Consider the following 27,627-nt stretch of genomic DNA (forward strand, 5'->3'; position numbering starts at 1 on the left):
TAGTTTGGCACAAACTACAAGTACTCAATTAGTAATATTATTCAAGTTTAAAGTACAACTTTGTATTCGTTTAGCTTTAGCTTCAGGTGATTGCGTAAGTCACCAGGCTTTACAAAATGGAATGCCAAGCATTGGCAAATGAACAAAGCTAGACACAAGATCATGATAAAAACTAGTTTTTTGTATTTTTCTGCACTATTTAATTAGGAACAAGAACTCATTGCGTTCAAAAATTCGATTAGGCAGTCACGTGATATGTGAACAGGATAGCAAAGACCAAAGAGGGATGGCAGTAGGGGTTAGGGGATAACGAACTGAAGATTACCTGACATAAGAATGGATTTAAACTCACGGTGTTTTAGTACTAACCGCTACTACCTGCAACCGGCTGCACCTGTTTTACGGAGTATTGAACTATCGATAATGCGTTTGTCATAGTGTCCTATTCGTTGGTTTGGATATTGTCGCGTCAATAGGCTTACAAACCGATCGTGCTCCGAATCTCAAAAATCTAAAGCGCACTGCCCACTTGACGCTATATTTTCTATCAGCGGAGAAAACGTGTTAAGTGATCTGTTGCCTCGTCCCAAATTGAAAATGAGGTTGCTTAGATAATCTTATTAAAATTTGGGAAGCCAAAAACTTTTATGCTATCTAGTCGATTGCAGAGCGTAACAGTCCTTCAAGAGTGAGCAGGAATTATCCTGCAGATGCATTCCGATTAGGGGAAAGAAAAAAAAAGTTTTTTTTGTACACGTTTCATTGGCAACACGTTCAATAATTTTATATTCAAATCGATAGGCATCGAAAGTCAAATTGAAAGAGCGAGCTAGCATCATTAACCCACTTGGAAAAGTCGTTCCATTGCAGGGAAAGAAGCAGGAAGAGAATCATAAGGGAAAACAAAATGTTTTTCAGTGACGAATCGCTGTACTTCAATCAGAATACGCGATCTTGGTAACTGCTATCAGCAGATGGGTGAGGCTTTGGCTGAGGCAAAGCCGGGTGAGGTTGTGGCCTGCCAGCTCGACGCGGTGGGGCTAGAAATTCAAACATACTTTGACCATGCTGGCCAAGCATCTTAGACAGCTCGCAAGGCATAGGGTCCGTCCAAAAAAAGTCATGATTTAGGGCGGCGTCGGCATCAACTCGCTTCGAAGGATCCAGCGTTAACAGTTTATCCAACAGATCACAAGCGTAAGGATCTTTAACATAAGGTTTCAAACGCTCTGAAAAATGGAAGTGAATCCCTTAGCTGGATGTGTAAGGAATAGTAAAAAAAAAGACATTTCGATAAACAACCTTTGACTTTCCGCTTTTGTCCTTTAGGTAGCTCCATTTTGTTGTAAAGTTCGAGTTTTTCAACGTCAGGCCAAAGTTCTGGGACAATGGAACCACACAGTTGGCAAATCAGCGTCAACTGGTGTTGTTCGGTATTGCCCTATTTCCGAATTGCCTTGATTAAAACATTCAAACACACCAAACAATCGACCCAAAATACCTGCATAATTGGGCTTCGTGTCCACATTTCAGCCATAATACAGCCAGCACCCCACATATCGACCGGAGGTCCGTAATTTCTCTCCCCCAATAGTAATTCCGGTGGTCGGTACCATAGGGTAACGACACGGTTTGTATATCTTTAAGAGAAAAATAAAAATGGTGATTATCAAGAACTTTTCTCACATACGGTATTTAATAACCTGTTTGGTTGGTTGTTTTTATTCAAGCTGAATGCTCTTGCCAGACCAAAATCAGCCAGCTTCAGGACACCACTTTTGGTGATCAAAACATTAGCAGCTTTCATGTCTCTGTGTAGGATCTTAAAGAGAACCACATTGAAACAAGGTTCGGGGAGTCATACCCAGTGCTGGAAACAACTCACTTTGTTACTGTGGATAAAATATAACCCATTCAAAAGCTGCTGCATGACTTTCTTTATTTCTCCCAGACTAAATTTGACATTGGCGTTTGATAGTAAGCCAGCCAGATCATGCTCACAAAAGTCAAACACCAGGTAAAAGGTGGACTTGAATTTGTTGAGCTGAGTCACTTTGGTACGGCAAATTTCTATAAGGTTCACAACATTCTCATGTTTGAGCAGCTGAAGAATCCGAATTTCTCTGAGAGCAGTGATGGGGAACTAAGAACAAAGAGAGAGGACATTATAAAAAAATGCACATCAATCATCTGAAATCAACAATGCCACTCACCCCTTCCTTCTCATTTTCCATTAACACTTTTTTTAGCGCCACAATTTTTTTTGTCTTTTTGTGTCGTGCTTTAAATACTTCACCAAAAGTACCCTGCCCAATTTTAGCCATTTTTTCATATTTGTTGACCTCGTCGCAGAAGGGAAATTCGAGTTCTTCAAGAAACTTTTCTCGGTCTTTGGGGTTCATTGAAGTGATGGAAGTGGCCATGTTTGGAAAGGTTTGCTGGATGATTTCTCACCTGGCTTCAACCAGAAGAGAAATGAGCAAACCAGTACGTATTAAAGTAGAAAACGAAGCAAAAAGGGGAAACAAATGTGGACGAAAAATAACAAAAAAACACAACTAAAGACTTAATATGTCCCTGAATCGAAGGTTGGACTAACGGGTAGGGCTAAACAGTAAATTTTTCTCACCATCAACATGGTGTCTCGACTCTCGACATGCTCTCGATTCTCGACTCTCGACGTCTCGAGTTTTAATACTGGCATAAACGCATAATACAAGTTCTTAATTCGATAACGACAACATTTCGGTTTTGAAGCCCTCAGTAAAATAAAAGTACGGTCTAAGCGAGAGGATAACATTTTCCACCGTCCATTTTCTTCATATATTATGTAGCATTCGTTTCCTTTAACCTAATGGACTAGTGCTTGATGGATGTGGTAAATCTATTCACTACCAAGAAGATCTTATTTAACTTGCAGTATCTATCTCATAACAGAGAAGTATAATAAAGAACTGATTCCCGAGGAATGAAATTAATAAAAAAGAGGCACAATGTATATTGTCCACGTCGAGAAAACCGATCAATATCCACACATCCAAGCCCTTCACCGACCGTTTGTTCGTGCCTGCTATGCTGTACGCCTTGTGGGCAGCAATTTCGTTAATCGATGAAACTAATTATAGGCAGTCTCTCAATCATGCTACGAAATGAAACGCTCGAGAATCAGAGGAAGCCTTTGTTGTATCCATAATGGAACCACTAAATCATACGCACCGGAGGTATAACCGAACGCAAATTTTTTTTACATCCTGAATTCTTGGAAATGAGATGCTTTACAATTGCGGTCGGAGTTTCACCTGAGAGGCATCACCTTCGATATTGAACTGCAAACTGCGAGGAAGCTTAAAACAGTCCCACCTTGTCATCCTTTCTAGCAATTTATTTAAAGTACAAATGTGTTGCCATCAGCCACATTTTGAAAAGTATACATTTTAAAGTAGTTCGTCTAGATAATGGAGGCTTTGAATTGGCAATTATCTTCGGTGCTGCCGTAACGTATATCTATAGTTGTTATTGTGCGTTTCGCTATTGGTGCACACCAAAAGTCAATATATTGCTGGCGGATATAGTCATTTGCTTAAAGTTCCCTCGAAATATCTGTTGTTGTTGGTCGTTGAGTATCCAGAGAAGACAAAGAAAACTACCCCCTTTTTATGCAAGCTTTGGCATTCAGCAAACAACTAAAAACTCTAAAACCAAACAAGTGAAAGTGCAGTGCGGCATCTAAATTTCTCCCGTGCGTCATCGTGTTGGCGCAGTGTAACACGGAAGACTAACTTGATAGAATTGGCCTATACTGTTCTCCCCTGAGGAAGTGGCAACAAACAGAATCAAAATAAAGGAATTATTCAATGTAAATACGGGTAAATCTCTTCACGTTTCAGTATTCTCTTACATAAGAAATAACAAAAAACCGGGCCATGGCCGGTTCGGCCTTCATATCATATTAAAAGGGGGAACGCAAATATTGCAACATAACAATGAGATTTGATCCACAAAAACTTGGAAAGGGCCTTGGCAAACAAACAAACAAAATGTAAAAGGGCATTTTTCAACAAGAAGTTTGAATTAAAACGAATAGACTGGCTCATTAGCCAGCAGACTCTATACACTTTCTGAGATCATGTGTCAGTCTCGTTCTTTATGTCAAGCAAATTTTGACAATCGACCTGTTAAATCTTCTCCTCGCAACCAGAGTAGAGAAGATTGTGTTTCACAGCATTGGGCGTATACGAGGACTGTGACGCAAATGAGGTTCATAATATTGATCGCTTTTTATTACTCTTTAGCTCTGTGAAAACGAAAAGAAGAAAGAGAATCTACTAGGCTCAGCAAAAGACTACTTTGTTGACAAGTCAAGCGCTCTAGCTTTCGTTTCCTGAGGAAACTGGACTAAAAGGGCGAGAGGAGGGTCTGATGACGTCGTGTGCTATCGATTGATGTCTCCGTGGTCTCCCGTTTCCTGCCTTGCGTATTATAACAGCTCGGGACCTTGCCTAGTTGCGGTGGGGGTAAAAATATTGGAAAAGATAAACAGGACTAGGAAACCCGCATAAGAATTTTCAAGCGCCAAAAAACTGGTCCACCAAACAAACACCACCATCGTTACGACCTAGCTGTACGCGACGAGAAAAATCGTCAGTTAGTTGGTGACACGCGCCGTTCGTTTTCCTTTGTAAAATAAAAATAGACACCCAAAAAAAGGCCGTCAGGTAATGTGTTCGTTCATTCACTTGAAGAGCGTTAAAAAAACAAGAGTGCAGCAAGTCGTATTGATCGTGATTTAGCCACGCAACAGAACAGCGGAGATGGGCACAAACTAAAACGCCTACACGTACTCACGCGTTTAGCTTCTGCGCCGTCCATTGCTCGTCGTTCGCTCGAGAAACGACTCGCCACCGTGCAGTTTTGTTGCGGCCGCTCTTCTCAACGGTCTTTCACAGCTTTCTCTTGGTTCGTGATTGCAATAATGGCTACCTGAACAGTCGGCATTGGACAGCCATTTTCTCGTCTAGTGCTTTCTCTACATTAACTGCCTAATAAAAAAAGGAATTACAGTGGCAATTGCTAGTTTAGTAGAGAGCCGGCCATCTCGTAAGGCCATGGTCAACCGCTCGTGGTGGTTGCTGGCCTTTCTGCTGGTGGAGGCGCAGTATTGCCTAGTCCTGGCAGGCCAGCATCGCAATTATCAAGGTTAGTTTCGTTTTTTACCCTTCTGTCTCTTTTATGTCATTTGCAAACAGCAACGCCATGTTTTTAAAACATGAAAATGATAACCTAAACTGGGCTGTGTACACCAGCTGGTACTCGTACGACATCTGGCACGACGTCATCATCGGGCCTAATGTTGGTGTGAAGGGCGTGATATGAGCACTTTGCATACAGCTTTTAGGTCATTAATGGCCTTCTCTTTGGGAAAATCCTGTTGTCTTGCAGATGCCACGGCTGATATGGATAATGGGCCAGAGGATCTTCTTTTAGAAGAACTGGTGCGTAATTGGAAATGGGCAGCTGCCCAGCAACATGCGGGTAATCGTCAACGACATCCCCAATTGGCAGGCATTCGATTAGCTGAAGAAGACGACTACGCCGAACCAGAAGACAAGATCCAGTTCGAACCAAACGAGGACGAGAATCATCGTGAGCAAAAGAATTTTGCATATCGACCTCACGATGATCGATTTCGGAACCATCGTCCACCCGAACCGGCCCGACAAATTAAGACCGTTAATCCTCTTATCCAGTCTGCTGGTAGGTATTTTCCTGCTGCAACAAAAGAAGCCATTTTTGACACACAACGGTGGCCAAAAAAAAAATGTAAACGAGTCCGCCATTAATTTGTGAACCCGGTTTTCTACTTTACAGCACCGACCATTCCGTTTCGAACGAGCTCTAATGACATCCGCATCGCTGGACAAAAGGAGACAGATGTCTTCGACGAAGGGCCAGAAGCAATTGCACACCTTCAGCAGCAGCAGCAAATCCCGCCTTCTTCGGCAATGGGAAAATTTATGAAAAGCCCTTCCGTTAGTTCGGAAAAGGCTGATGAAAATCCTGAATCGCGCATTTCACGCGATCCCGTCGCTCACGCCATCGTCAGTTCAACTAAAACTGAACGTATCCACGACTCGCTAGCAGACATATATCTCACAGGTATTGCCAACGCTTTCTGAATTACAAAAACAGATCTATAATTGTCCCGAATTCATTTCCTTTTGCTTGTACGGATGGATTGATTGCCAGCTCTGGTAGCCGGATGCACTGCGTCGGTTGTAGCAGCCCTCTTGGCATTGGGAGTTTGCTTTTATAGGTGAGTTTCACTTTTTTTTTTTGCCAATCAATTCCGTTCTTTGGGGGGGGAAAAAAGAGTGGGGGCTTTGGCAAACCTGCCAACTTTACAAGGGGTTTCTGAAAAGCCTGGGACGTCACATTCAATAAGTCGTAGGCAAGGATTTGGTGGCGTTGAAAGGATCGATTAAATCAGGCAGCAAAAGCAAACAAGATCCGCTTTAAAACACGAATTTTGCACTTTCCTTCCACAAACTAACTCGAGTGAACAAGTAAGGGATTTCCAGGGCAAATGGAAGAAATCTTTGAAAGCCAATCTTTTTTTTCTTGGGGGATGTGAGAAGACGGTATCGATCGATGATGAACAGGACGCTACCTCAATACTTAGTGTGAAAACATTTCAAAAATCTGTTTCTTACCCTGTTTGGGATCGACAAACAGAGATCAGCTGACACGACGAACGACACATAACGCAATTGATCTCTTACAAAGACGACTTGAAATATTTAATAATGGCAACGAGTAAACGTAGTCAATTGTTACCTCAGGTGGCAGAGAAGGGCCAAAGCGGCCCAAGAAGTTGAATATCCAGCCTACGGAATCACCGGTCCTGGTCCGTCGCCTAGCGGTAAATCGTCACTTAAGTCGTCACCTTCGTCTTCGACACCGGGAGGTGGCATTAGCAGCTGGACTTTGGGTAAAACCCCCAAAGCGGTGGCCAGTAGCGGCGACAAGAAATTGGCTCACTCTGCCCATATGTTTCACTTCCAGCACCAAAAACAACAAGTCATTGCACTAGAAAGGTTCTCAATTTTTTCCTCACACTCACGTGTCACGCGTCAGGCAATGGAATCACATTTCTACATAAGTGTTTTCTTTTTGCCTGTGCAGTCATTCCGGATGTGACAGACGAGGCTCCAATTCTGGAGGAGAAAGCGACGAGGACAACGAGGAGGGTGACTACACTGTTTACGAATGTCCCGGGCTGGCACCGGTAACGACACAATCTTTTCATTCTTCAGTAGCTTCCCGTTAAGTCACGAGCTAATAATATTCTTGTTTTCTGAAAAGACTGGTGAAATGGAAGTTAAGAACCCGCTCTTCCTTGACGATCCCACTCCTGCCACGCCAGCAGCCGTGAAACGTCAATCCAAATAGACAAAGAGAGAACGAGTGAGAGAGAGAGAAAGCTATTCACTTTACTGAAATCCGAATTCATCAATGGCCAGATAAATGCCACAATCCCTTCTCTCCAACAGTAAAAAACTTGAAAATTCAAAATAAAAAAAAAAAAAAAAAGTTAATGATGTGAACTGTTGACAAAAGGTTGTATGATTTTTTAAACATGGGGTCATCAATGTCCTACGTTTTACACGTTCGTTTTCCAAACAACTATCTTATCATATTTCCTTAAATGTCTATTAACGCCAACCTATAATTACCAAAAAAAAAACAAAGTTTTCAACTCTTTCTATCCACCATCTTTCACTTTTCACTCCCTCTTGTTTTCCTTGGTTCTCTTCGGATTCAAAAGATACATGATTATATATTATATATATGATAAAGATAGAATTACGATATTCCTTTCTCCGGCACCTTTTTTTTTATTGTTAATGGAACATTGGGTTTGACATTATTAATACACTATTTTGATGTTGCCACGCCACGAAAGTCGAAACCATTTTTTTTTTAATTTTTTTATAAATTTTTTTTAATTTTTTTGTATTATTCAACTTTCAAAACATAAACCGGGATGCAATAATGTTCTTACATTTTTCTTGCACCCGGGATGCACTAGAATTTCTTTTGGGGAAAGAATTTTTTTAATTGATCGAATTGAAATAATTAATTAAAAGAACAAGTGAAAAACGCAAGCCAAACAAACACGTAAACTAAATCATGTGAAAGAGTTCAATTAACTAGGAACCGGAAGTCGAAGATGCAATTTTTATCAATTCTTTTTGTTCCTGCCTAGCTTCCACAAGAAATATAGACTCTTTCGTTTCCTTCGCGCTGTGTACGTCGATCTTGTCGTAGATGATGCCATTCAGGCCCAGGTTCTTCAAATAGCGGATGGTTGCTTGGTCATTGTTATCCTCTCCCCAACAGAAGAGGATGAGCCCTCGGCTTTGTACTAAAGCCACCTGGGTGGGGTCGCGCAGAATATCTTCCGAATGCACACACAAGCCCTTATGGGGAAGAGAAAAAGGAAATTCAATCGATTATGATACCAAACGTTGTTTTTTTATTGATGTTCAAAAGAAGAAAAGAAAAAAGGCTTATTACCAATATGCCAATCGCTGAAACGAAGTGAACGCCCATGGGGATGTTGTGTGTACGCGGATCATGGTAGTCATCGAATTTTGCTGTGATTCCCTGAGTTAGGAACATAACTGGATACTTGTTCTGCTTCATACGTAACCTTCAAAACAACAGTGGAGAGGTCGTAAAGTCTCATCGGTTTCCACATTTGAAAAAAATGAAACAAGGGAACACTTACATGGTGCAAATGTCAGGATGGAAGCATGAAAAGATAATCTTTCGTGTTCCACCGTACTGCAACACTGGCTTCAGGATAGTGTCCAGGTAGAGGTTGAGTTCAAATGGGTTGTTGAGTTCGAACGATCCATCCTAAATAAGAATTCAGCTAAACTTGAACGAACGCAAAATAAGATTTGTTCTTTTTACCTTTAGCTGCATCGTCCACTTGATTTCAATGTTAAAACCAACATGGGGATCCAAATGTTCCAGAGCACGTTGAAGCGTGGGGAATGGCTGATGGTCGTCAAAGTCGTCGTCATTGAGTTTAGGCACGCGAGTGTTCTCTTTAACATGGTAAATTTTAAGTTTTTGCAATTGAGCTAGGGTCAGCTCTTTGATAGGCAAATGAAGCATGTCAACATGCCCTTCAGTGTTGCCATTACTGCCTTCATCTTTCCCCAATTTTTTCACCATTGCCGTATAGACGTAGAAATCATGATAAATAACCGGTACCATATCCTTGGATAGTTGAACGTCAAACTCAATCATGTCGGCTCCATGCTTAGCAGCGTGTGCCAAGGACGCTATAGTGTTCTCCCGAATGGACGAACAACTTTTTTGACATCACAAGACAAGCAATAGTTTTAAACGTGAAACATTAGATGTCAAGGGTAAATTGCTCAATCACCTCTTTAGCGCTTCCTTGAACGAACTACCGGCCCCACGATGTCCCACTTCCAGGCCTCGCCAAGAATGCTTCCAATGACGGGCAAACGAGACGGACATTTCGCACTCGAATCCGCTTATAGGCCGCACGATCAGATAATCGACTATAATTTCAAAGGTATTTTGACAACGCCAACGTGACGCATGTCAGGGCAGATACCTTTTAGTTGGCCTATGGCCAAGTGTTTCGGACTGGTAATTGGCACCGTCGCACTGCCATCACTCTGCGTCATGTTGTTCTGCAGGATATAGCAAAAGCCAATGTGCTCCGGGGAATCCCCTATGGATAAGTTATGGGCGTAGAAGTCGACCAAAAATGTCTGTGAATCATAAAACACAACTAAAAATCAATTGAACATCTTATGATTGTTTTATCTACTTACCACCGACTCAGGTTTGGTAACTTGAGCTTGCAAAATTAGATAAGATCCGCGATCCATTAATTGGCCAAACTGCTGCTGAAGTTTGAACTCGCAATCACCATTATTCATTGCCTAAAATAGAACAAAGTACAGTTTAAAATAAAATAAAATACGCGAATAGAAAAAGCAAAGAGTCTTACAGCCACTTCTATCAACGGCCAAGATTTAACGGCATTGCGTACGTCTTGCACATCCCAGCTTTCATCAATTCCACCATCCCGTACTGTATTGCTGCAAGAGACGTCAACCTCGACAGGTGTCACTTTCACGCGAAACTGACAGTTTAAGAAAGAACTTAGAATTTGCTGAAATATACTGTATATATCAACCTATATAAAATTACAGCCTTTCCATGAAGAGACTTCTTCCACATACGAATAGGGTCGTTGTACAGCTTCAGTTGCACCACAGTTTCTTTCGTAAGCCAGCCTCGATCGACCCGTGTTTCTCCATTATAAGTCCCAAAGAGGTCAATGTGAATTAGGTCATTTTGGGAACCTAGGAAACATGAAACATTTTTTTGTTATAAATGTTTGTAGACTGATTAATTATAATCAACACACTGTTAATCTTTATTAGCCTTGGTGAGATGTTGGTCTCCCATCTTCTTACAATTAAATCTCTTTTGTTTCCTTCATCATTTTCGACCATGTGATCCAACACAATGCAAGTGAAGTAGCGGAAGTATACTTCTTGATCAACCGGAAGCTGGGCAGTCCCCTGCCAAATTTCATTCCTACATTAAGTAAACAAATGTTATTGAGACAAACAATCAAGAAAAAACTTGCAAAGTTTTTGAGAAAATGTTTTGGTGAAAGTTTTATATTCACTAATTGGATAGCCACTCACCCATCTGATGAATTAACTATACTTTTGGTCAGGAGGATTCCATTTTGGTGATTCCAATTTCCCAACTGATGGCAGTTTCCTACAACCCCAACACATTCACCTGGTGTAGTCCTCAAAGTCACACGGAAATTCCACTCTCTTCCAAACATCTAATAATAAACACAGGTATTAATTGAATTACGCTGAAAAATCTAACAAAGGATCACCATGCTTACTTTCATTTAACAGCTATACTTCACTATACGCGATCCCAAACTCAATTTATATTCTTAAAAAACTTTATGCAGACATTTCGTTTTTTCTGTCCGAGGTAGACTTCGGATATTGAACTAACAGCAGTCGTGACTATTCAGACCGCCTGACTTGGGCCAATTGGGAGTTAGGTTATGCCTACCTCTACTGGGCTTTTTTTCTACTATTCATAATTATAAAGATCGAAAATACGAATGAAACAAACGCGATAGTCGTTAAATCGATAAATTCATTGTGGCAATTTTGAATACCTTTTCAAACATGTTTTCAGTACAAAAAGCTCAAAGACATCTTTGTAAAAACTGGTTAAGACCAGTTTAGCTAGCAGAAATCGGTGAAGTCTCGTCACTCTAGGCTACTACCCAGTAAAATACTGCAAAGCAACGAAACATCGGTCTACCTAAAGTGTGGGTATCGGGATAGCTTTTCCTAAATTGCGGGTTACGAACTGCAGGCGACGAACTTTTACTTACCATCTAGACATTTAACCTACTGCGTATAGTATTGCAGATTCTTTGTGCGTGATCGTCTAAAATATATATTCAACGGCAACGTCTATAATTCTGTATTGATGTTATGTACACCCACGAAACAATACACATATTATTATGCTTCTGACGTGGTAAACACAATGAACATGACTATCTCGTGATTTTGAATTTCCATACAGATAGATAGCTTGGCAGATGTTTAGTTTGTTTTTATTAACAAGAGATTCAATTACTACGGTCTTTGCATTCTCGGCTTTTATTAAAATTTGCATTTAAAATGAAACTGACACCCTGCCAAATCCTTTTTTAACGCTGGCTCGGCTAACTATAAGCAATGTGCGTTATATATCCTTTTTTTCCCTGACGAACTGATGAAAAACGAAAACTGATATGTTATATCACCCACAAAACCAATTCAAAAGATTACACGTTAGCACTTTTGTGAATATTCCATTATTGGCATGAATATAAAAAGGAGGAAAAGACATTTCAATTTTCAATCAGTGTTCGTAAAAAGCAAACTAGGGCGGACTGAGAAACATCGTAGATTGATTTCTGTCTCTAGCAGAAGGCAAAGGTCAAATAAAATCCTATAGTATGCATTCGTGAAGAGAAAGGCTTATATTTATGAACTTGCGGTTATCAAAGAAAAAGATAACACGTGATATCTTTGCCTCGCAGTTAAAAATATACAAATACAGCCGTCAGCATGGATGATATATGATGGTTATTGACATGGTTGAAATTACAATAAAACAACACGATGCAGACTGCGATAAGCACAAATCACACTCCAAAAACTAGACGTACAACACACGAAATTAACTTCTTGCTTTCTTTCAAACATTTTAAACAGGTAATGCTGACTTAAAGAAATTTCATTAATCAGACTTTAGAAAAAGAGAAATGTACGTAATTTCGGCCAGTACAATAGAATGGCGAATGAAAGTGAGAACAAATTATTGTTTCGAATGCATCACATAATTCCCCGTGGTTTAGCATCGTCTTTCGACATTCCCGATTCGGAAATTACTTTACCACCGTCTCCTCAAGACATCGAGATCCAGATGACTTGGGGAAAAGTAGCAGGTGAAGCGAAATTAAGGCTGAAAATGGTTTTTCATAATTTTACGTCTTTAAAATATTATAGCCAAAGCCTGGGGCCCCGTAAATGGCCGGCCATTGATTGCCATTCACGGCTGGCTCGACAATTGCGGGACGTTTGATACTTTGATCCCTCTTCTACCCAAGGATTTAAGGATAATCGCCGTAGACATGTAAACCGTGATTGCACTTTCTAATCTGTGATGGCCAAATCAATCGAACACTTCACTTTTTTTCAATAGTCCGGGTCATGGTCTCAGCAGTCACTTTCCACCTGATATCGCCTACAACTATGTTGACACTCTACTGGCTGTCGAAAGGATGTTTGAACGTTTTCAATGGAAAAAATGTTCGTTTTTAGTCCACAGTTTAGGTGGAGCAACAGCTATGCTTTACGCCGGAGTGGTATAATAAATTCAAACAATAATTAAGAAATTGTTGAGTAATCGGATGGCTTAAAAAAAAAACAAGTTTCCAGAGAAAGTAGAGAAAGTCATCTGCTTGGACATAATCCGGGCGACACCAACAATTTCAGCTACGGTGGGTTTTCGATTACGCAAAACCGTTGGGAAATTACTCAAATACGAAGCCGACATTATAGCAGGACCTGAAGAGCCCATCAGCTATGAATCGGCGGTGGAACGATGGGTTAGTGGAACTTTCGGCTCTCTGGACGAAAAAGCATGCCGCATTTTGTGTCAGAGAGGTTTAAAAAAGTTAGACGGAGGCTACGTTTTTAGCCGTGATCGACGTCTCCTTGCAGCTCCTCTGGCTTTCATCCCGAAAGAAGATCAGCTTATTTTAGCTCGCAAAACCACTGCCGATGTCCTCGTCATCAAATTCATTGACGGTCCTTATTTTGAAGACCCAGAAGATTATCAGGAACATATGGAAGCACTTCGAACTTCATCCAAATGTGTCCGTTACGTTGAAATAGAGGGGAAACATCATACTCATCTGACTCATCCCGAAACGGTTGCCCCGATTATTAATGACTTTTTGAATTATCGTTCCGATTCTGTTTGAATTTTCTCTGCCACAAGCTTTTACAATTCCCATAATTACAACATTTTTAACAGTGTCAACAATGCGTCTGATTGTATAAAAATGTATTCATCCTTCTCTGAGTGACTGAGCACTAAGAATGTAAACATGACGTAACACTAGACGCTCGTTTCTTCTCGATGCAGCTCAAATGAAAGTGTGAAAACAGTTCCAATGGCTTTCGTGTTCTACAGATTGAGTTAACGATCGTCTGTCACTGACCAAAATAAACAATCGGCACTTTGGTGCAATCCCTAAATAGGTATAAGGAGTGGGACTGGCCAATAACGAAAATAAAGCTGTCGAGGACAACTTACTGTTTTGGTGAATTTCCAATCAGAAGACTAGCTTTCGACTAGTGTTGCACGCACTTTTTGGTTGGACAGAGCCATCATTTTTGTGGTAGAGCCAAGTGTCTACAAATGTTTGTTTTGCTTGTTTTTTTCCCCAACGGATCCGCCCAGTTTCCACATTACGCCAATAGGAGGAGTTACACTACAAGCAAAATGATTCACGTTCGAATGTTCAAACGTAAACCCACAATTGTGGAATTTTGGATTGCCAAAATGCCATTCGCAATCGCAATGGAATTACGTACGTTTTCAACACGTGATGCAAAATCTATTGTCGTAACCTACGGCCGCTGAATTCCAATAGCAAAACGACGATTGATATGCTGACAATGTAGAGATTCTCAGAATGTTAGTTTACTACACCGGAAACTATGGCCGGAAACATGAAGATTGTATGGACTAATAAGGAAGTGTCGTCTCCGGATTCCGACGATTGAGGCATTAATTATCTTCATCCTGGATGAATCACTTTGATTGGCGATGATTGCTTTGCATCTACTTCATCTTGCTCCCGATCGAGTGGTAAACTATCCGCAAATGTAAAATGAGATGAAAAACTGTAGGTGTTCAATGAACTCGTCTCAATAGTCAATCACTGGGCGGCAATACAAATCATTTCCTTGTATCGCTGCATATTGCTTTCCAAGGTTTAATTCCCCTAGAATCAAATCTCAAATCTCTTGCTAGTTTGAATTTCAAGAAATGTGAATCTCGGAATTCAATTCATTTTTTTTTAGGAGTGTAACGTGTTTTTAAAAAAGTCTTTGGTATAGCAGAGCAGCGAAGATCTCCCTCCTTCAAATGAACCCAAAAAAACATTAGTATAATTAAAAATAACGCATCAATTGAAAAGACTAACATGCTTGATTGATAGTATATTTGATATATCCAGAAATATGACCGACTCAATAGGCATTCAAGTGTAAATATTGGACATGGCAAATGTAGGCATGTTCTTGTATAGAGATCTTTCACTAAAGTATAGGAAGTAGGAACTATATATTTTTTTTTTTGCGTTTTTTTGGGGAGGAATAAAAAATGTGTGATGGTAAATTCTTCCTCCATGGGATTGCACTGAAGTGAGAGATAGAGGAGGGGGAATTTTTATATTTTCCCTGCACTGAACAACGATATAGATTCATATAAATATATACGCGTATTAGCTTTCGCGTTCGACAAATATATAGACTCTGAATCAGAAGAGTAGACTAGATTGTTTGTTGGTTTTTTTCCCATTCGGGAGCAGCACAGAAGGAAGGGCGGGAGAGGGCAAAATAAAGCAGCCAAATGATATGACGAAAGAACACAAACGGGTTGCGAACGTATCAATTGCACTGTTCCATCTTCAACTGTCCAAATCCATTTTTCCTTTTGTGCGTTTACCACGCGCACAAAGCAAGGAGCTCGAGAAGAAAAAAAAAATACTGGCAAAAAGAGAGAGACACGTAGTACAAGGGGGCGTTGCCAAAAAGACAAAAAAAAAAAGGAGAAAAAAAATATTACAGCTAACGAGATACAAATAAATAAGACATATAATAATAAGATTTCATAGACGAGAAGCGATGTGCGTGCACGTTATCTTGAAAGTTGCGTTAGCGGCCAATTTTGTCGATCATTTCGGAGTAATCTGGATCCTGGTCCTCCAATAGCAAGACTTTCAGGCAAGCCTTGAAAAAAGGGGTGGTAAAACATTCCGACCTGGATTCACACATTGATATAAAAAAAAAAATTGAATTATCATTTAGCACAAATTTGCATACCATACACCAATCGAAAAAGCCAAAAACCACCAAGTTTTTGTTATTGAAAGTGGGTTATTTGTTGTTAGAAATGCACAACACCTGACCGTTAGTTTCAGCGTTTTTGCGAGTTACCAACGAGTTAGTTATAAGCCACAATTTTAAAGGCACCCAGTCGTTTTTAGGGCCTTGGAATATACGCACTTATTGAACATGAAAAAGCAGAATAAGCTTTCAACAGAAGAGAAACTTGCTGCGAGATTATTTTCGTTTGCCAGTTAAAATGGTAGTTTCGAAAGCCGACAAGCCGTTTTTGTTTTGAAACTGCTGAAACAACCAATTTTTATACCTGGACATTTTATGCCCTCTTTTTTTAAATCGGAATCTGGTGAATGATTGAAATATCCTTCATAAAGCTTTGAATATTTTTTTCATCGTTGATGAGCAGGGCATCTAAGCAGCCCTTGAAATAGTTGGTGGTGAAGCAATTCTTCCTAATAATACAATTAGAACACGTTTCGTTATCCAACTTTTTTTTCTTTTTCACATCAACCACGTTGTTGAAACCTCCCCCCCCCCCATCTCGATTACAAATCAAATTATTCCTTTTTACTGATATCTCAATAAATGGCCAGAAAAGAACGAGATCAATTAAAGACAATTTACCTGCAAAGCGTGTGAAGTTCGGGCTCACGGTAGAGATTGTAGCAGTCTTGGCAAATGCGGTCGAGGCGTGCGAATATACTTTTGTCGTAAAGTCCCTTACAGTTGATATCGAAGAAAGAGCGTTTGGACAACGAATGATGGCCGCTGGATAGAGCGGACATAGCCGACGACGGATAACTGGGAAGCACTGCGAGCAAAACCACTAGGAGAGTGGCAATGCCCAAAAGAGATTGCGTCGAGTATGAACTGTGTGATTGACGTCCGTTCTGTTGCGCTGCGGCCATCATTTTCTTCGTATTTTCTAAAGTTTTAGTGGAACTGCAAAAAAAAAAAAAAATGTTTGTTTAAAAGCGGTGTTCTTAACATTTGCCGCGAAGGTGTGTTTCTTTGTGACGGTGTCACTTGGAAAGCAAACTCCTCCTCTCTCACCCATTCTAGATGTTACAACAAAAAAAAAGAAATCTTCCCCTTGAACGCATTACGCATTGACGTGAGATGGGCGTTTCCCAGTTGCTTTAAGTGAATGTGTAACGTCACAGTGCTTTTGGTACCCCATTCCTCAGGCATCGTTTCTCCTTGACTATGGACACGTGATGGGACTTACCAACATCATCTACACGTGAATGCAACGGGCATGGAAAATAACTCAAGTAAACTTTTTTTCTTTCTTTAACACTAAATGAGTTAAGGAGATCACACTGTTTACAAAAGACAAAAACGAAGCGGTAAGAACGAGCATTTTCCCAAAAGGGTAGGGTACAAATCAAATACTTGGAAGGAAGGGGTTGAAAATCTGGAAGTTTGTCAATCCCATGCCACTTTTACCCTCACCTGGGGCAACCTTTGCAGAAGTCCATAACCACAATGTATCGATTGCATTCATACGTATTTAAAAAAAAATAAAACTCCACTAAAAGAAGTAACTTCCCTTTTTTTTTCTAAATGAAATTCAGGTAAGTGGAGCAAGTTTTCTTTTAATAATTACCTGTGATTAATTACGCAAATCCTTGGGATCACACGTGGGATTTATTTATGAACGAGGGAACTGGCACTTTTATTTGATAGATCAAAGGTGAAAGAAAGTTATTTAAAAACCGTACAAGTGCAGAGTAAACACAAGAGTAACGCCACCACTTTTATACCAGCGCTCGGCACCTGAAGAAAAACACCTTTGGCAGTTCTTACATGGTCACAACCTGCGCAACTTGGAAAGAATCTCCTCCTCTTCTTTTTTTTTCCCACCCTCTTCTTCCCCTCCTTACTTTCTCTCATCTTTTTCATTGGCTTGTTATTTTCACCAGAACATTAACTGGATGCTAATTCTAAATTTTCCCATTTGAGGTCAATCTGATAATGAAATAATACACAACACATCCAACAGAATTACGCTCGTTGGAACATCCCATTTCGGATTAATTTCCCCTATGTTGTGCGGATTGTGCGTCCTGTTTTTGAATGCACATATAAATATTATGCTATTAATTTTTTAGTGAAACAATTGTAATATAAATATTAAACGAATCGATACTACAAAACGTATTGAGGTTGAATAGGTGTGACAAAACAAATCGCAGACGAGTAGAAATAATGAGACTCAATAAATCCGGCAAAGTGGAATAAAGGGCGATGTCTCTTATCTAATCTGATGGTACCCACATAGCTAAAACATTTTTTTTTTACCATAGTCTTTTTATTGGTAGTACCGAATCTTCGGCCCATATCAAAATTTCTGAATATTTAAAACCATAAAGCCTCTCCCGCTTTCGATTTCCTGCTGCGAATGTGTCGTATTTCACGCCTGAAATAGGTGACAAACATAACTGTTCTTGCTCACAAAGCATTCTCGTCACTAATACCAAATCACCCGCCTCAGATTTGCTACTGGATCGGCCTCAATTTCTAGATACACGTACCATAGTATCTATGGTGTAACCCTTTCGATTTGGCTTGAATGCGTAAAAAGAGGACATGCCACAAAAAGCAGCTTCGTCATTGTTGTTCATTACTCGATTCCCTCATTACTATTATCGTTATATCATTAGAACTTGGAACAAAATGAAGAACTTAATGAGAGTTATTCTTTGATCGTTTTTCTGGATTCAACCAGGTAAAAGTAGCTGGAAAAAAAGGGGGGGGGGGAAATTACGTAGAGTTCCCAAAGACCCTGTCATATGCGGTCATATGCGTCATTATAAGAAGAAACTGAAATAGCTTGAAGCGTAACGTGACGACCGTACACATCCCACGTACGTGAATGGAAATCGTGCTGACATTGCCAAAGAAATGATCGTGCAAGTTTTTTAAAGTTTCCTTATATTGTTCTTGATTCAGGGATTCCCGAGCAGTACACCTTCCAAAGTCACGAGCTCGAAGGTTGCGTAACAATATGAGTATACCTTCTACTGTATTCTGCGATAAGGGGAATCACATAAGATTGGGCAACTTTTTAACAAGAAAGTTAGTTAACAGTTAAATCTTGCGTGTGCTATCTGATCGTTGACCAAGTTGGGGCCCTCCCCTACGCTTACCTAATAATATGCTGCACACGGCTGAGAAAACATTTATAGGGAGGTACTAATCAATTCATCGCAGATATTTTGTAATCGTTCAGTCTAGATTAGTAACGCTGAATTTACGCGATTTTATTTCAGAATGGTCCAAAAATTCGAACGTTTGCTGTTTTTTATACTCTTAAACGCGATCTAAATTTTAATGATTTACAATGCAAAAAAAGATATTTAAATGATACGTAGGCTACGTTTATCAACATCAATTTCCTGTAAAGTTAAATTTTTTTACGCGATTGTGTACACTCTAGAAAAATGATGGAATAGTTAGAAAAGATCTTTTACCAGATGAGAAAAAGGAGTTGAGCAGATCGCACGAAGTTACCGTACTGGATGATAGTGGCACACTCTGGTCCTTTTCGGATGCTGGATGGACTTATATACTTGCGCGAAGAGCTTTAAGTAATTCGAGAGTAGGCAAGTCGTCAACGTTGCTATGGTATGAGGAGGAGCAACACGACTCAATTGATGATAACATCTTCATGAAGGACATAGGCCATTGATGATGAATTCTGTCGATTCACCTTCGCTGACGTGCGAACGTAGGTAGATGTATAAGCTACTTTAACGACAAGGACAGAACAGCAAAGCACACGTACACTTGAATTGCAAAAATTTGCAAATAGTGACTGTTTCGTTTGAACAGAATACCATAACCTTAACATCAAGATCAAGCCTTTCAGTCGCAATGTATGCAAATAACGGTGTTCGATGTCTACATTCGAATTCGTGAGCTGAATAAAACAATTCGAATATAAGCAATTCTAGTTTAATTGGATCATATCTATCTGACCTCTCGTTTATTTCTTCAAGCGTTTTGTATTACGTGTGGAATCTGATCGACGGATGAATTATTAATTGTTAATGCAACTATACGTTGAACTTTTTCAACTGTCAATACCTTTTACTTCCTCCGGAAGTTGTTGACAAGGACAACAACAAAGAAGAACAAAAAAGAATTTCATCATTTTGACGCAATAAATTAGCCCACTACTTCTCGTTTGACCTATATCGCTATTATTGTGTGTGGTGCAACACATAAAATACTTCGCATCCCGTAGGTAACAATTAATCAACTTCTCGGCGTGTGATCATGGAACAATGACGTATGGACGTAGATGACTTTTTTTTTTATTAGTCTGTTACGTTTCTGTCAATGACGCGAGATAATTTATCCAATAAACTGAGCTCTGTATTCTAGCACGGATGCAAAAGTAGTTCGAATGTTGTGATGCCCTTAATTGATTTATACTACTGCTCTTTGAACAGCAAATTAAATATTTGTCCAGAATATCTCTTTTGTTTGGCTAGTATTTTATCTTAATGGCTATCAGCGTGTTGTTTTAGGCGATAGACTACTTCCGAATGCATCGCCCACGGACTAAATTAGCAGTGTAAGCCAACTCGACTAAAACTACGTTGAATATACGTTGTAACCAACTTAAGCGTCAATCGAGTTCTTGACTCGCGAACAAGTTTCTGTGAAAATAAGTGTACATCAGTCTCGATTGGCTTGATTGTTGTTGCGCAGCGTGGCGAAAACCTAATCCACCAATATTTCCTATTTATAGTTATTCTTCTGATCTAGCAGTTCGTTACACACACAAAAAATCGAGCAAACATTCTACCTTTGATCAAATGATTTCAATTCGGTGTTATCATAGCCTTGAGTTTCCCGCAAACGTGTCATTATAAAAAGTTCCAGAATCCTCAATTTCGAAAAACATCAATGAAGGATTGATTATAACTCGCGGTTTGCCGAGAAATATTCGGAAAAAGGCATGTAGATGGCAGAGAGTCTACGTTGCTGCAGACGACCAAATTCAGCACGCACGTGTACTGTAAGAGTGGCAGGAAAAAATAAATAATCGAATAATAATTTTCTGGAAAATCAATAGGATCCTTCAACAAGGTGAGATCATGACAGTAATGCTCGTGTGTCGAATTCACTAAAATACTAAAAGAAGGGTAAAATTGGTACGAACCATTTGTTTTCACAGCGACGGAAAACTAGGGCTGCTATATAGTATATACCTGTATCTATCCTGTTGATCCCTTAGTGGTATAAATAATAATTGCTTTATTTGTTTACAGGGAAAATGACAGAACAGAAAAAAGATATGAGTGAAGAAGAGAAGCACCAGTTAGCCTTGAAACTTGACCAAGATCTGGAAGAATTTATAAATTCCCGTAAAAATACTCCTTATTCCGAAGGATGGAAGGAGGAGACGTGGGAGCAGGTACATTTTTGAATACCCTCATTTGCCAATAGTGCTGATTCTATATTGTCTACTAGGAAATGGAACAGCACCCATTTTTCATGAAAAAACTACCGGAAGAAGGAGAACCCTTGCCACCTCTCCTTGAAGCTTTTCAACAACTAAAGTATGACCCTGATGAAAACACAACTGAAGGTAACCATTAGAATTTAAAAGCTTCATATTTATTTATTCATTCATTCATTCATTATTTATTGTACAATCGAAATAACAGATTTAGCTCTGGCTTATAAGAATGATGGTAATTTCAACTTCAAGCTGAAGAAATACCGCTTTGCCATTGCCAATTATACTGAAGGACTTAAACAAAAATGTGGAAATGTGGAACTTGAAGCAAATTTATATCTGAATAGAGCAGCATGCCAATTTCACCTGGGTAACTACAGGTTCTCAAATTACCTGCATGATTCTGAAACAATGCATTGTTCCATAACAAAGCTTTGTTTCCAAGGTCTTCATTGAATGACAGCTTGCAAGCTGCAAAATTAAAACCTGATTATACTAAGGCCATCGTACGTGCAGCTCAATGTTGTTTGCAATTAAAAAGGTATGCTGAAGGCCTTAAATGGTGCGACTATGGAATAAGATTAAAAAACAGCGATCCTGCGCTCGTTAAATTGCGAACTGAGCTCGTACAGGGCCAAGTATACAACGAAAATCACCCAATTCAGTAGAAAGATAGATTGATGAGTGACTTAATTCGTTTTTTGGACAGAAATTGGAGGAAAGAAACAAAAGAAAGGCAGAAATAGCAGAGAAAAAAGAACAAGCGTCAATCAACGAGTTGGTAAACGCTTTGCGCATTCGCAGCATCGCAACTGGCATCAAGGGGAAAAGAGATGGTGGTAAAACGACATTGGACTTATCCAGCATTGAACCATGTCATCCGGCAGCGTATGGATCTAGAAAATTGATTGTACTACATACAACAAAATCAACCCTTTTTATTTTTAGAATTGGAAAACGCGTTCATCTGGTCGGCGACGCTTTGGTTTGGCCCGTCCTATTTCTGTATCCAGAATATGGTGAAACTGATTTCGTACAAGAATTCCACGAAGATTCTTGGTGATTATTTCTTCCTTCACGTTCCCATTTTGACTGAAACACTCATTTACGTATCTCCTCCAGCTTCATGGACCATTTGCAGATGATGTTTGAAGAATCGCCACTTTGGGACTTGGAAAAGAAGTATAATCCAACCTCGATTCGTATGTATTACGAGCACAGGGAAAGTGGAAAACTTTACGTAGTTGATCCAAACTGTTCGTTAAAGGAAGTTTTGTCCCAAAAAACGTATTTTTTTTTTACTTGCATTAGCTTTCTTTGTGTTTCTTATTATTGTTTTTTTTTTTTTAAAGGTACATCGTTCAAGGCGGAACGCCTGGATTCATCTGTTTGGTTGAGGCAAGCCCATTCCAAAAAGATTTCTTAAACAGATACACAAACTGATACTTCGAGCGGATGTATAATGACGTGAAAGATATACAAATTACACCAAATTGTTAAAAAATTCAAGGAAGAATCCGACTTGTCTGTTCCGAGTACTCAGTCCCTTCAAGCCCTCGACACAATAGGGAGAATTCTCGTACAATGTCTTGTAGTCGTCTTTTGTTTGATTTTTCCCTACAACAACACCTGCCGTTAATAAATACAAGACAACCAGGAAAGGTGGCAAACTACGTACTTCAGGATAGAACGGCAAAAATTCTCCTTTTGAGGCTGACTGACGAGAGGCGATGGAAAACGTTCGCGACCAAGGGATGTGCTCATCCATCGACAGAGACTGTCAAAATATTTCTTGTTAAGTGCCAAAATAACGTCGGCCGTGTGTTCCACCAGAGCTCGGGGCGATTCTCCACCTAGAAACAGACAAATTTAACATGTGGCTTAAACCTCAACAAATGAACTTTTTACGGGCCCTATTCAATAAATGTGAAACAAACGTGTACGATTAGGCAAATGAAACTACTATACCTATGCAGCTAAGAAGTTGGGCAACGAGAAGGTGGCCTTGATTCTGTACAACAGATACGAGCTCGGGATTCTCTCTGCTTTGAGTGATGAAATGGACCAGAAATTGCGTAGCTGCTTTAAGGACTGGTGACTCGGGCCTCGTCAAACCGACAATGCCACAATAAAACAACGACGACAGGGGATACGACGAGCCGATCAACAATTTTGGATTTTTTCTGATAATCTGAGTCAGAAGACCGAGGAAGCTACCCAAAACTTCATTGTTATCAGCCAGACGGTTAACGTCAACGGAAGGGACACCGTCCAGTGTCAGCGTACTGTAGTCAACCCCGCAAACCTGCAATGTAGTTCCAATAATTTCCGAGAGGAAAGCTCTAATAAGCTGCTGAGCGTCGCCAGAAACCTGGCTGAAAATCAAAATGATGAGCTTGGCTACATCCAATGTAGCTGCTTGGGGTGACAGCCGATGGCATTGGACGATAACGGCTGCCAATTCTGGCAAAAAAGATAAGGATTCCTCCATCAAAGTTGAAACAGTGTGTTTGACGACCAAGCAGATGGACTAAAAACAACGTGATTATAAATTCAGTGATATTAGAATTGAATGTCATTTGTACCTCGGAAATCTGCTCATCGGCCCCCCAGTGGTCCACAACACCTTTCAAGAAGGGGAGCAATTGCTGGGCAATCAAAAGAACAGGTTGTTGCTGAATTGCCAAAGCCTGCCGAGTTACGGATTCATCAGCTTCGGAATCGTCTCCACCAGAGATTCTTAAGTCAAGCGTGGTGCATAAGGTAGCAATCCTATTAAAACGAAATTACGAATGTCGCAATAAGAGTAACGTCGAAATGGCGCTCATTCTCAATAACTATACGCTACATTTTAAGCCTGGTAATAAGCACAACTTTTGTCAGGGCGTCCGGTTCTCGGGTGGTGCATAGCGTGCGTAATTCTTCTACACACGGACCCACTACGCGATTTAGACTGGCAACTATCATATCCAAAGGCAGTATTGATAAAACTTTCCCTAATATGTACATCAAACGAATCTATAAAAGGAGAAAGATCAAGTCAGCCGACACCACCGTGATACACTTAGAAGTAGTGTTACCTTTTCACTGTCTTTGAGATCATCGAGGCGCAATGCTTGTTCGGCACCTTGCAACAATGCTTCGGCATATGGCCGAATCCCAATTTGACAATCTCGGGTTATATCCTAGGAATGGTGAATGGCGTTAGTATTAAGGCTCCACTGAGAAATCAAAAACCAATATCTAATGCGCAAGTTACCTTAAGGGCCAAAGTTGCTGCCGGTGCAGCGTCCGAACTGTTAAGACCAAAAAGGAGAATAGGTAGCACATGACCCAAGTAGGTGGGGTGTGCGCTCAACCATTCCGCGTAAGCACCAAGTGTCTCGAGCGCCGTGTTGACGACGAAACGATGACCCGAGCCATATGGAATATTGCCAAATAAACTCAGTATCTGAGGAACGAGCAAGTCTGCTTCGGCTTCGATATTCTCAGCGACCGCCTGATAGTTGTCGACACGGTAAGGGCCTGTTACTTGGCAATAAACGGTAAACACTTAACTGGGACTTACTTTTAAAGCGTGTAGACATGCCTCCAATGGAGGCCATTCACTGGGGTTCTGATTGCATTGTGACACTGTTGAAGCAAGGTGGGACGCCAAACGGTCCATCATAGCCGATCTCAGAAATTTATAACAATACGCCAACGTATCGGAGATATCCTAGTATTTGGGCGTAGAGGAATTACTGTTACCGGTGGAAGTGAATGTACTGCATACCTGACGATAGCATCGAAAGGTCTCTTTGTCGTCGGGACTCCAATCCGATTGGTCTACAGTGATCATCGATTTAGTCAACAAGATATCGACCAAGGCCAAATAGGCTGGGCCGAACAACGATTCGTAGATTTTCTGTTTCTCAACATTCGAAGTGCAGATGTCATCCTGAAGAATGTACCTTATGGGACAAGATAACGTTTGTTTTAAGATTCACTAGCAAATAATATATGAAGAAAAATGCAAACTACCAGAAACTAAATGCCAAATGACTACAATTTTCGTCTAGCGGGTAGCGACCGGGAGTTCCGGTGCTTTCCAACATGATTTGTGTCAGCTGCAGAACATTCTCCTTCTTTAGTCCGTCTTCCAGAACGGCGTCTAATAAAAGACGAGAGTGGCTCTCGCCAAATGCCGCAAGCGTAGCATAGATGTGAGCTGCACCCTCCAAATCTCCTTCACGTCTGAGAAATTCACAAACGGTTTTCTACAGTGCGGAAATCTAGTGTCAAACGGAGTACCTAAGCAGCTGGATATGGTCTTTCAGAGAAAGCAACTGGTTCAGCATGTCCATAAGCAAACTTGGATAACGGTGAGCTTCCGGGTGGTTCAAAAGATGAGTCAAGGCGTCCAAAGATGCTTCCGTCAAATTGGCATTACGGGCCACCGCTAACAAAGGTTCCACCAAATGAAGACTTTCTTCTAAGCCGACTCCAACTCCATGTTGGATCCATGATGAGAAGCATTTGATACCAGCCAGCGCGGCTGCTTCGTCCTCCGGTGAAATTTGTGTTTCACGGGGGATTCCACGACATATCACTTCACGCAGAATTGGTAGTACTAGATTGAGGATAAATGATTAGAAACTTGAACATGGAACTTTGTTTATACATGTTTAATACCCTCTTTAACTGCCTTAAGTAGTTCTCTTCTAATGGAAATTTTTCGATCATGTGCTAATTTCATATTTTGAAACTGGAAAAAATTTGTTTTTAAAAAGAGCTGTATGGTAAGAATTAAGTGTATCTAAATTCAAACCTCTTCTGGAAGAACAGTCAATATTTCTAGCAACAGTGTTACATGATGTGATTGCAATGTTCTTTCACCACTGGCCTGTTGCAACACTGATATGAAATCATTCAGGGGACTAGCCCACTGATCAGGAATGGAGTGCAATATCATGGACGACAGCTTTTTTCCAACAGACAAAATACATTTTATGGCATTTATATAATGATAAGAGATTACTCATTTCACTTACCGCCAGGCATAACCTGGTCAATACGATTTTGGGCCCATTTGCATAAAACATAACAGCATCAATCAGTTTTTCTCTGAAAAATGCATAATTGTCAGCTGGAATTTCGTGCCAAAACCTAGAGATCTTGATCTGAAGTGAGCTAGCTCCAAAGTATTGCACCTCCACAGGCTTTAAGATTGAAAATAAAATGTTAAAAATGTAAATTTTATCAACTATTTTAGAGTATGTTTACTTTTGATTGATCAAGAAGCTGCCATCCGAATGTCCATGCTTGTGCTGATGATTGGGCGGCAGTCAGCCACAAATTAAGCTGGGATTGGGTGGCCGAATTTTGATAAAAATGACTAACGGCTTTTTCTAAATTCTCTACAGTTAACTCCATTGTGATAAATTTCTTCGGAATACGTAAATTTATTTCCTCGTTTTATTGTTTATAAAAAGTGTCACAAAGCTATTTTACCACCACATTGCAGCAGACGAATTTAAAGGAAAAAATTGCCGTCTGCCACCAGGTTGCGTTATTATCACGTCGATATTTTGGCTTCCTGCAAAATCTTTTGAACGAAATGGACATTGCCCAACAGCACCGAATGAGAAAATCGGTGTAGTATAAGGTTGCCGAAAAACTGAGCTACGTGTTCCATGTTTGATTTTTCTCAAAAGATAATCATCAAAAATTGCGGTTTACAGTTAAAATGATACTGTTTGCTGCTGACATGGGTTTCATAAATTCGTCCATAGCTCTCCCGTTACCTTTTGAGGGCAGAAGAATGTAAATTGCCTCACGTAATCCATCAGAACCTTGAACAGAGCCCCCTTAAATGGAGATTCAGCTTCCTTGGCTGCGACTTCTGCCCTACTAGATCCTCGTGTACGCATCGACCTAAGTTTATATTCCATCATCTTACTAGGCCAACTGGAGGCGATTCGAAAAGTCTTTCGTCTGTACTTTGGAGAATTTAAATTTTTCTTTTTTGGAATGCCAATGACTTCTTCACCGTTCCTCTTAAGACTTGCCACGTTTCTTTCTTCTCTTTTGTTCAACACGAGCCTCACCGAAACGTCGCGTCCTTGTCCTCTGGACTTTGACTGCCCAAAGTTAAGGGCAGTTAGTGTTGTCATTGTAACCCATTTTTAACGACAACACGTAACTTAACAGTTCCAACTGTCTGGGTCAGAGCATTGTTTGTTCGTCTGCTGCTTGCAATATGCCGGATTTTAAGGTTTTCGGTAAACAAAATTCCTCAAGATGGACTTGTATTGTTGATTAGGAGATGTAATAATTATGTATTAACACAAAAAGGAGACGGTTTGGGGATCGGAA

At 40.2% G+C, this 27,627-nt stretch overlaps 7 protein-coding genes across 14 annotated transcripts; 3 read left to right on the forward strand and 4 right to left on the reverse strand.

Annotated features, from left to right (window-relative positions):
* Positions 1-757: 757 nt before the first annotated feature.
* On the reverse strand, positions 758-2,613 carry LOC116916868 (cyclin-dependent kinase 9). The gene is made up of 6 exons (XM_032922170.2): positions 2,214-2,613; positions 1,886-2,143; positions 1,704-1,822; positions 1,502-1,640; positions 1,303-1,441; positions 758-1,229 (listed from the first exon to the last, which is right to left on the reverse strand). The coding sequence occupies exons 1-6, from the start codon at positions 2,421-2,423 to the stop codon at positions 940-942; spliced, it is 1,155 nt and encodes a 384-aa protein (XP_032778061.1). The 5' UTR covers positions 2,424-2,613; the 3' UTR covers positions 758-939.
* A 1,978-nt stretch (positions 2,614-4,591) lies between these two features.
* LOC116916867 lies at positions 4,592-7,957 on the forward strand. The gene is made up of 7 exons (XM_032922169.2): positions 4,592-5,196; positions 5,440-5,754; positions 5,869-6,156; positions 6,247-6,313; positions 6,840-7,094; positions 7,183-7,285; positions 7,363-7,957. The coding sequence occupies exons 1-7, from the start codon at positions 5,106-5,108 to the stop codon at positions 7,447-7,449; spliced, it is 1,206 nt and encodes a 401-aa protein (XP_032778060.2). The 5' UTR covers positions 4,592-5,105; the 3' UTR covers positions 7,450-7,957.
* Positions 6,838-11,396, reverse strand: LOC116934144 (glycerophosphocholine phosphodiesterase GPCPD1). Of its 4 annotated transcripts, none has more exons than XM_032941736.2 (13): positions 11,273-11,396; positions 10,985-11,184; positions 10,770-10,918; positions 10,484-10,656; positions 10,264-10,418; positions 10,061-10,195; positions 9,882-9,992; positions 9,659-9,818; positions 9,461-9,602; positions 8,980-9,385; positions 8,792-8,922; positions 8,578-8,713; positions 6,838-8,480 (listed from the first exon to the last, which is right to left on the reverse strand). In XM_032941736.2, exons 2-13 carry the CDS (start codon positions 10,988-10,990, stop codon positions 8,211-8,213), a joined length of 1,974 nt encoding a protein of 657 aa, XP_032797627.2. In that variant the 5' UTR covers positions 10,991-11,184; positions 11,273-11,396; the 3' UTR covers positions 6,838-8,210. The 4 variants fall into 4 exon arrangements, with proteins under 4 accessions (XP_032797627.2, XP_032797628.2, XP_032797626.2 ...); XM_032941737.2 differs by having other exon boundaries at positions 10,985-11,181; positions 11,273-11,374; XM_032941735.2 differs by lacking the exon at positions 10,985-11,184 and having other exon boundaries at positions 11,273-11,299.
* A 779-nt stretch (positions 11,397-12,175) lies between these two features.
* On the forward strand, positions 12,176-13,701 carry LOC116916871 (probable serine hydrolase). Of its 2 annotated transcripts, none has more exons than XM_032922176.2 (5): positions 12,176-12,368; positions 12,439-12,601; positions 12,663-12,789; positions 12,859-13,021; positions 13,088-13,701. In XM_032922176.2, exons 1-5 carry the CDS (start codon positions 12,276-12,278, stop codon positions 13,640-13,642), a joined length of 1,101 nt encoding a protein of 366 aa, XP_032778067.2. In that variant the 5' UTR covers positions 12,176-12,275; the 3' UTR covers positions 13,643-13,701. The 2 variants fall into 2 exon arrangements, with proteins under 2 accessions (XP_032778067.2, XP_045025593.1); XM_045169658.1 differs by having other exon boundaries at positions 12,447-12,601.
* A 1,174-nt stretch (positions 13,702-14,875) lies between these two features.
* LOC116916876 (crustacean hyperglycemic hormone) lies at positions 14,876-19,372 on the reverse strand. 2 transcript variants are annotated; one of them, XM_032922180.2, is made up of 4 exons: positions 19,271-19,371; positions 16,419-16,736; positions 16,102-16,246; positions 14,876-15,711 (listed from the first exon to the last, which is right to left on the reverse strand). In XM_032922180.2, exons 2-3 carry the CDS (start codon positions 16,703-16,705, stop codon positions 16,126-16,128), a joined length of 408 nt encoding a protein of 135 aa, XP_032778071.1. In that variant the 5' UTR covers positions 16,706-16,736; positions 19,271-19,371; the 3' UTR covers positions 14,876-15,711; positions 16,102-16,125. The 2 variants fall into 2 exon arrangements, with proteins under 2 accessions (XP_032778071.1, XP_032778072.1); XM_032922181.2 differs by lacking the exon at positions 16,102-16,246 and having other exon boundaries at positions 19,271-19,372.
* Positions 19,373-20,419: 1,047 nt separating this feature from the next.
* Positions 20,420-22,776, forward strand: LOC116916866 (tetratricopeptide repeat protein 4). Of its 3 annotated transcripts, XM_045169657.1 has the most exons (10): positions 20,420-20,897; positions 20,986-21,011; positions 21,080-21,225; positions 21,282-21,399; positions 21,479-21,650; positions 21,716-21,908; positions 21,980-22,158; positions 22,219-22,329; positions 22,393-22,557; positions 22,623-22,776. In XM_045169657.1, the coding sequence occupies exons 3-10, from the start codon at positions 21,085-21,087 to the stop codon at positions 22,711-22,713; spliced, it is 1,170 nt and encodes a 389-aa protein (XP_045025592.1). In that variant the 5' UTR covers positions 20,420-20,897; positions 20,986-21,011; positions 21,080-21,084; the 3' UTR covers positions 22,714-22,776. The 3 variants fall into 3 exon arrangements, with proteins under 3 accessions (XP_045025592.1, XP_032778057.2, XP_032778058.1); XM_032922166.2 differs by lacking the exon at positions 20,986-21,011 and having other exon boundaries at positions 20,423-20,897; XM_032922167.2 differs by lacking the exon at positions 20,420-20,897 and having other exon boundaries at positions 21,002-21,021.
* Positions 22,711-27,150, reverse strand: LOC116916861 (importin-13). The gene is made up of 15 exons (XM_045169655.1): positions 26,536-27,150; positions 26,304-26,471; positions 26,081-26,233; positions 25,945-26,017; positions 25,564-25,882; positions 25,294-25,506; positions 25,046-25,223; positions 24,839-24,988; positions 24,530-24,769; positions 24,351-24,455; positions 24,119-24,288; positions 23,856-24,042; positions 23,239-23,800; positions 22,949-23,123; positions 22,711-22,887 (listed from the first exon to the last, which is right to left on the reverse strand). Exons 1-15 carry the CDS (start codon positions 26,683-26,685, stop codon positions 22,776-22,778), a joined length of 2,955 nt encoding a protein of 984 aa, XP_045025590.1. The 5' UTR covers positions 26,686-27,150; the 3' UTR covers positions 22,711-22,775.
* Between the last annotated feature and the right edge of the window lie 477 nt (positions 27,151-27,627).

This window comes from Daphnia magna, linkage group LG2, assembly GCF_020631705.1.
Source record: "Daphnia magna isolate NIES linkage group LG2, ASM2063170v1.1, whole genome shotgun sequence".
Classification (NCBI taxonomy): Eukaryota; Metazoa; Arthropoda; class Branchiopoda; order Diplostraca; family Daphniidae; genus Daphnia; species Daphnia magna.